The 8,739-nt window shown below is 34.3% G+C and overlaps 1 protein-coding gene across 5 annotated transcripts; it reads right to left on the reverse strand.

The window, feature by feature from the left end:
- Nucleotides 1-1,465: 1,465 nt before the first annotated feature.
- Nucleotides 1,466-8,739, reverse strand: lta (lymphotoxin alpha (TNF superfamily, member 1)). 5 transcript variants are annotated; one of them, XM_079391707.1, is made up of 7 exons: nucleotides 5,326-5,617; nucleotides 5,163-5,194; nucleotides 4,938-5,062; nucleotides 4,264-4,315; nucleotides 4,129-4,158; nucleotides 3,882-3,929; nucleotides 1,466-2,375 (listed from the first exon to the last, which is right to left on the reverse strand). In XM_079391707.1, the coding sequence occupies exons 2-7, from the start codon at nucleotides 5,170-5,172 to the stop codon at nucleotides 2,023-2,025; spliced, it is 618 nt and encodes a 205-aa protein (XP_079247833.1). In that variant the 5' UTR covers nucleotides 5,173-5,194; nucleotides 5,326-5,617; the 3' UTR covers nucleotides 1,466-2,022. The 5 variants fall into 5 exon arrangements, with proteins under 5 accessions (XP_079247833.1, XP_079247837.1, XP_079247834.1 ...); XM_079391711.1 differs by lacking the exons at nucleotides 5,163-5,194; nucleotides 5,326-5,617 and adding an exon at nucleotides 8,709-8,739; XM_079391708.1 differs by lacking the exon at nucleotides 5,163-5,194 and having other exon boundaries at nucleotides 5,326-5,645.

Below are 8,739 nucleotides of genomic sequence, written 5' to 3' on the forward strand. Positions count from 1 at the left end.
ATGTCAACATGCATTTGATGAACTGTATCTCTTTTTATTAGGCATTAATGTTTTTTTACACTCGAAATATTCACTAGAGTCAAATGTGTGAAAGTGTATATATACACCTGTATAAAGCTCAATGCATGAGTCTATGCATGAGTGCAAAAAACCGCAAGCTAACAGGAAATGGTTGATGGTGCACAAACAGGCATTCACAAATAAAGGTTAAGTGCAATTGCTTTGCATATCGCAACAGAATTGTGCGGACAAAAAATTATTCTAGTTCTTCAAACCAAATCAAGTTTTTGCTTAAAGGTAAAGGTTGCATTTCTATTGTTAGATTGAACACAAAGACGTTAAATAGTCCTGTGTCCATAAACATGCATTTTTTTTTTATTTTTTTTTTGCAAGGGGCTGGTTCATCTCAGGACACAAGAAAAGTGTTTATGAAAGCAAGGATATGAAAAAAAAACTGTGCATTAAATGATACTGATGACACTGTGGAGGTCAGTTTCGTGAAAGAAGAACAGAAAAAGCTATCCGAAAATATCATGTTTGTTTAAAAAATGCATGGTTTGCTTCCTCAAATGATTTTCCACACCGTTCAGCAACTGATAGAAAGAGAGGAAGTAAATGAACCAAGCCTCAAATTGTCAGAAGGGTTGAAAAATATTAACAAATCTCTCTCGAATGCTGCAGTTGCTTTTGTAATAGAAAAACTATTTGATGGAAGAATTTAAAGGCTTAAATGAAAAAAAAAATGCATTTTTGATCATGTTGCATGACTTGTTTGTGCAGTTTACTTTTTCCCTTAATGACATCCTAATGTGAAGCACTGTCACATGCTCTTTGTACATTATGCAACTCATCCCATCTTTACACTACAGTTTGTCAACCACAATATGATATGATTGAAGACGTAAAGGTGAGATGACTTTTCAGCGTGGGCTAAAGGAACAAACTAAAAAAGAGGATTTATAAATGCGGGGAATTTCAGAATTGTGACTCATAGGACATGAAATTAGCTGTCGAGCCTGTTGCGGTTACAGTTTGTTGACAAGGGTAGGTTTTTGGAAATAAATTCGGCTTTGTACAGTATACCCCCCCCCCCCCCCATCAAGACTCCATACTTCAAATGTCAGCATTTTTTCAGTATACTAACCAAATGTTGACCTTTGACATTGTTCTCTATCTCTGACCTTAAAATTAAATTGGTTAGTTCTAGAATGAAAGGAAGCTTCCTCCTGCCTTTGGCCTTCTAGATTTGATGTGTGTTTGCGCAATCGAAACACAGTGTTTGTATCTGAGGCTAAAGTGGGTTTAAGTTTCAGTGGTTTGCTTTCGGAGGGCCAACAGGAAGGCCACGTTTCGCAGGCGTTCTTGTGATGACTGGCTCCCTCATGTGGCTGCATGAAGTACATGGGAACTGGGTTACATGCAAAGTGAGCTCATTGAGGGTAAATTCAAGAATACAAGGTGAAATGCTGCAAATTGACTTTTATTTTTATATAGCTTACAGAGAAGTTTACAAATAAATTATTTGATTTCAATTGATTGTGTCGACAACTGTTCATCATGATTTTTGAATTAAATGAAGAAATTCTTGAACATTAACAGCACTGAAAAAAAGAAATTAAATAAAATTTAAATATTATACACAAATAACCAATAAACCATTTAAATTGGAATGTCTTTAAAAATATTTTAATATAACAAATCTCAAAACATTTCTCTAAAATATGTCATATAATATAAAATTAAACTATGTTTCAACACATAAAAAATATGAAAATATCCCTTTTGAAACCCATAATGGGCTTGAGAACTAACCATACAAACATCTTTTACCATTTACTTTGGTAAATATAAATAGACAGTTTTAATTCTTCAGGAGAATCCCTTGCCTTAAAATGAGGTGACGAACACTGAAATGTGAGTCTTGTAATTCTTTAAGGCATAACGAACTGTTCTTTTAAACCCTAAATCAAGGTTTGCACTTTACATCCCCATAGAAGAATCTGAAAGATTTAGACTTGTTTGTTATTTGTTATTAAAAAAGATAATTTCCCAGTAAGTATCGTAATTTTGTCTTGATATGCTGTTGATAGCTTCTATCTCCAGGCTGATGCTGTCTCCCTCTGTCAGCTCGACCAGACAGATCATTGTCGCCGTTCCTGATCCATTTTGCCTGACCTTACTCAGGGTTCTGTCTTGTGTCCCGGGACTTTTGTTCTTGCGCAAAGTAACAGACGCTGAATTCGGCGTTTTATTAACAAATTGGAAGGTGACCTGGGCGTGGAAATAGTATAGACCCTTGACTGCAATTTCGACAGTGCTGTTCTTTGGGGACAAGAATGTGCTTTTACACGGGTAGCATATCCAGATTTCGTTGTCTGAGGAAGAGAATGGAAATATTAGTGCGCATTATGAAAATCTCCCAATATTTCCCAAATTTAACACTTTATTCGGTATGTTTAGCAGGAACACTTTCTTAAATGTATATAAATAAAAAGTTAGTGATGATTCAAAACCCCAAGAAAGTTATCTCACCTGTGTTGACATATTTCCTACTAGAACAGGAAGTTGGAGTGGGGCATTTCAAAGGGATCGGCTTGAAATACCATACTACTCTTACCAAATAGTATGCTATTCCAAATTTAGCCTTGATTTACATTACAGTCATGAATGACGAGTTGCCAATTTTGATTGAATTAGTCTTAAATAGTGTTTGATTTTATTTTTGCCTGATTAAAAGTTGATAATGGAATTGATCAGTAGTTTGGGGTCAGTAAGATTTTTTTAAAAGAAGTCTTTTATGCTCAATATGTCTACATGTTCAAAATACAGTAAAAAGTAATACGGTGAAATATTTTTTCAATTTAAAATTTTGGTTTTCTCTTTATGAAATTGACTTTTACGTTTCTGTGATGGCAAAGCTGAATTTGATTTAGTGCCACAACCTTTCCTATTATTATCAATGCTGGATTCAATTTCCAAGTGCCTTAAAGGAATAACAAGTTTGAAAGAACAGTATCTTTTGTAACATTACAAATGTCTTTGCGCTAAATTTTTTATACGTTTAATGTGAAAAATATACACATGTGCAAATATTCTCTTTCAATCCTGTTACATAAACAAAATGAAATTCTAACATATAAACCTGCAATTAAAATGTAAAATAAAAGAGTAGCAATGGAGTTCAGAATTCTTGTATACGCCTGTAATTGCTCTTTTCTTATATAATTGTTCCATGTGTGGGGTTCGGAGCTGCCGTTCATCCCACATATATATGAAACACACTTCATACAGGACGTGAAGTGAGGTCAGGGAAGGAGAGTCTTTTAAAGGAACATTTCCACTTCCTTCCTCACATATGAGCCGTGCACATTTAGACTAGTTATATTTCCACTGATTCACAACGCCTCTGCGATAAACATTCAGTGTCACATCAGAAGTGTCATTGTGGTCACTGAATCTGGTTCATCTTATGAGCGAGCGCAGGCAACTATCACACGAATGAGACGAAAGTGCTTTGAAAAAAGTTACGACCTCCTACTTGAATGGAGTGAAGGTGACCTCATGTTACCTCACAGAAAACGACTAGCCTGAGCTTATTTACATGTGATGGCCATATTTCAATGTGGTAAACTTAAACTTAAGTGACTTTTAAGCCACAAAAGATTCTTTAAAAGCAGAGAACTACATGCCAAACGCCCTCAATGCAGCAGAGAAACCAAATGACACGACAAAACCAAAAGTCCCGCTATGTCTTGTTTTCATGATATACAGAGAAGTGAGAGATGTAGAAAAAGTGTGAAAGGGAAAGTGTAAAAGAGGATGAGGGGAAACAACACACAGGAATAGTGAGAGATGTCCACAGAGAGAAAAATATTGCTCACCTCTGATGAGACGGATATAGTTGTCGGAGGATGGACCCAAAAGATTACCTGAAAGTGCAACCAAATTATTTTCATTTTTCAAATAAAAGCTATTGTTTTAAAGAGATGCATATTTCCCTGAATAGGAATGTTTCCCAGAATGGAAGATGAAAACGTTTTAAAGAAAGGAATAGAGCTTATAGAGACAGAACTGGTACTTTTTTTATTTATTGTTTACATACTGTAAAATAAAAAATACATTTCTCACCTAATTGTTGGTCAGTCTTGCCATTGATTGCTGTAAAATAGTATTTATTGTTACTGTCATGACAAAGGTACACAATTATATTAAATCAATTATATTTTACTTAAATTGGGAGGGGGTGGGGGTTAAAAAGCAAACCTGTTGAATTTGTCTCTTCATTTCCAGTCATGGAAACGGCAGTTGTTTCAGTCTAAAGAAACCAAAAAAAAATCATATTTATCTGAAAATGAACAAACAAAAGGTCTATCCCAGGCTATCCCAACTTAATATGCAGAGAGGCAACTATAAGTAAGCCATTAGCTCCCCCTGAAAATTGTAAAAGGTATGACTTTTAAATCATTTCTTTGTTAATTTAAGCATCAAAACCACCAATATTTGCTCAGCACCTATAGACTTAAGTCATTTAATTTTTGAGAGGAATCCAAATGAGGCTGTGAGGGAAAAGAAGTACTATGTGTTCAGTGGATTGTTCTTTTGTTTAGCTAATGAAACATCTTTCTGGGACCAAAACATTTAAAATTCAGTAGACAAAAACTTTATAAAAGTTGAAGAGTTATGATCTAGGACATTCATACTGTGTGTGCCTTTTTAAAAGCTCTAAGTCTGTCCCAAACAGCCTCGTTTTCTGTGTTAAATTCAAAATGGCATCTATCCTGATTAAGATCTATAGCATTAAGTTTGGGTGGGACCTTCAGCTTGGCACACCAATGGCAGATGGGCGAGAGTATGCTTGAAAACAGGCTACACTCAAATATTTCTATGTGATATACTGTCAAAGCAATATGGATGGATGCCATGGCAAGTCACTCTACCTTATCTTTCGATTTTGGGCTTGTTGCAAGATATAAGATCAATATCAGAAGAGCTGAGCTCATCAGGCAGCACCAGCCAATCAGGAGGCGGAACCTGGGGTGATTTGCGCTGGTCATCTCCGTGACTAGCAGAGACCAAGAAAAAGGAAACAAATACATTGTGAAACCAAAGATATATGTTTACAGTGAATCTTGTTGAGGAAACCCCCATAACAGCCAACTGACCTAAATGCATGGACTTGATCTATATGCACAGTCTTAGAAAGTACAATATCACGCATATACAACCGCAAACGGCGAATGAAGAAAAAACTAGTGAGGTGAGCAAATCTATTTATATCATGAAAGAAACCTGCAGAGATTTCATGTAAGAAATGTGCATACAAACCTGTATATGTTTTTACTTACAGCCCCCAGCCCCATCTACTCTCTCTCTAGTGTTGCTGACTATAATTAAATATATAATGCAATATTGTTGACGAATAAAAACGAGACTAAATGTGGTTTACAAAATAAAAACTATGCTAAAATGTCTCTTCATTTTCGTTGACTGAAACGAAATGTTATAACGTTATTTCGTCTCGTTTAGTCGCATTATTATTATTATTATTATTATTATTATTATTATGCAGTATTTCTGTTTCCGGTGTCTCACTTCAGGGGCTGCATCAGGTCGCACTGCGCAGACGCAGGCGACGTCACTTCCTCAAGCCCCACCCGTGGCATTTGCCCCATTTCCCCGTTTCTTTTTCTTTTGGCTGTTGAATTGTTATCACTTAATATTTTACAAAATCCCACTTTGAAAGGTATTTCTGTATTTGGTAAAGAATTTAAACCATTTTTAAACCTTATTTCTTAAAGATCAAAATCAAAAAGTATTTATATTATCCAATCTTTCTCTGAAGCCTCAGGCTTATATTTAAATGTATCAAAGTGTGAACTATTTGGTCTCTATGATACCCAACAAGCATCAATACATCATATACCTGTTAAAGACTGTGTCAAGTACCTGGGGATTTTTCTTACTAAAGATAAATTGACTCCTAAACTAAAGAAAACTAGAATAATCTTTAATTCTTGGCTTCAACGAGATCTATCCATCTACGGCAGAGTTCTTCTATCTAAAGCAGAGGGATTGTCCCGTTGTGTATACCCTGCTTTATCTTTATTTTTTAGTGACAAAATTGCTGATGATATAAATAAAATGTTACTGAATATTATTTGGAAGAATAGACGCCATAAAATTAGGAAATCTGTTTTGTCTAACAGGCGTTCTGGGGGTGGCTTGGAAGTTTTGGATTTCAAAGAATTAGTTGGTTAAAAAAATGTCTCTGTAATAATTCAATTTGGTGCTATATACCCAATACTATATTTCATAGATTAGGTGGTCTAGATTTTCTTTTAAAATGCAATTTCACCCCTTCTAAATTGCCAATTTCTCTCTCTAATTTTCACCAACAAGCTGTACTTGCTTGGAAATTGTGTTATGTGCACAACTTTTCTCCCCACTTTGGAATAACTCAAGTATTTTAATCCGTGGAAAGTCTCTTTTTATTGACATGTGGTATGACAGAGGTATTGGATTTATTTAAAGATGATGAGTGTGAAGAATTTAGGACTTTGTATAGTTTTCCTCTGCCAGCTAGATCTTTCAGTTCTGTCATCAAAAGATTGTCTCCATGTTTTGTGCATTTATTTAAAACATACTTATGTTTTAATGAGAGGAAAACGATTATGCCCGAACTTTTATTGGATGGAGTTTGTTTTCTTGATAAAAAAATGTAATGTAAAGCGAATGTTACATTATTCAGTATATACATCCCCTAGATGTAAATTTTTCTGGACCAATTTTTTTGACAGCATTAACTGGAAGAGGGCATGGTTACTCCCTGAAAAATTCTGCATCACTAATCAAATCAGAGAGGTACATTTTAAGATTTTGCATAATGTTTATCCAACAAACTTCCAAATTGCTTCTTTTTTTGATCTCTCTAACTTATGTGTATTCTGCAAAGTTGAGGAAGAAACTTTACTCCATTTATTTTATTATTGCAATCAGGTTAAATCTCTTTGGGAGAACTTAAGTTGTTATTTATCTTCTTTTATAAAATATGATTGAAAATTTTCCTTGAAAGACATATTTTAGTTTTTTTCTGGCAGTGACCATGCTATCGATCTTGTTGTTAATTTTTTTGGTTTTGCATTGTAAATTTTTTATTCATAAAACCAAATTTCTCAATACCTTACCTAGATTTGATGTCTTTCTTGCAGAGATTTTGCTTATTGTTAAATCTCTTAAACACATTGATAACAATAAGAATAACAAGTTTATTAAGGCTTATGACAATATTTTTCTTTCTGATTGATTGTTTTTTTTTGTTGTTGTTTTGTTTTTGTTTTGTTGTTCTTGTTGTTTTCTCCTTTGTTATTATATGTTAATGCAGTGCTGTTTTGTGTGGTTTTCTTTGTCTTGCAAAAAAAATAAAAAATTATTTAGAAGACGACAACAAAGTTAAGTCTGACACAGAGAAAGGGACCGATGGCCGGCCTGCCGGGGTTCGTCTTTGAGAGATGTGTGTGTACTTCTAACATGTTTGGTTGGTAAAATAAATGTTGTAAATTCCAATCAGAGCGTCTTCTGTGTCTGGAATGGATGTATTCTTGAGTCTATAAGGTAACAATAATATAATAAGATAACCTTGTTTGAAATGGTTTTGGCTAAAAGAAAATTTTGGTTTCGTCTATACTACTAGGTACCTTTACTATATTGACTGGGTTAAATAGAATTGCATTACTAAAAAGAGACTAAAATACAATTTTCATTGACGAAAACTAGACTAAATGTCATCAGTTTTTGTCGACTAAAACTAGACTAGACTAAAAAGAGTATGAACGTGACTAAAACTAATAAAAACTAAAATGACAGCTTCACACAAAGACTAAATCTAAAATTAAAACAGGCCTCCAAAAACAAAACTATCTCTCTCCACATCGGTTTCTAGTTATGCATGTGTGTATGGCTAAAAAAAGCAGGGGTATATTTGCCTCTCACCTATGAGGTGAAGTCCCATGTTACCCACAAAGATACCCTGACCTCACACCCAGGTGGGTAGAATGTAACTTACTGAGTGTTCAATACTTAGAAGCTGGACATTTTCTGTCAGATAACACCTTATCTTCTAAAGGAAGTATTTTTGTTTGTTTATTTGACTACTGATCTGACATTTTGATTTGGTGAAGAAATCAATAAGTCTACTCTAATCGACTTCTAAAGAGTTTCTCATTATTACTTGCCTCAGCTTTCTGAGAACCCAAAAGCAACACAAAATAAACCTGCATTTACCAGATTGCCAATTAACTAATCAGTTTAAAGCTTAAAAAAGTGTCATACTATATAATAAATCTAGTCTAAATGGGACACTTCTTGAAGCCTAGTTGGCAAATGTGATAATATATTACCATATATTTAGGATTGGGGGATGTAAAGTGAAATTTTCAGAATTGGTTATTGAAAATTGCATACTGATCAACATCTAATCTGAATATTAGGAGTGACACATCCCTCCATGCTGGTTATTGTCCTGAGTGTACATGTGCAAGAACACTTGTCACAGATCTATGGCTAAATGCAAATCCCCAATAGAATTATAAAATCATTCAATTCATTGTTCAATTAACATTTTCTATAAGGAATATAAAGAATGAGAATTAAATATGACCTGATCTTGTTAATATTGAGTACTACATTATGAGAGAGATTGCTTTACTCACCTTAGTGTGTGCTGTAGTGTGAAATGTGTCT

This window comes from Barbus barbus (genome assembly GCF_936440315.1).
Source record: "Barbus barbus genome assembly, chromosome: 34".
NCBI lineage: Eukaryota > Metazoa > Chordata > Actinopteri > Cypriniformes > Cyprinidae > Barbus > Barbus barbus.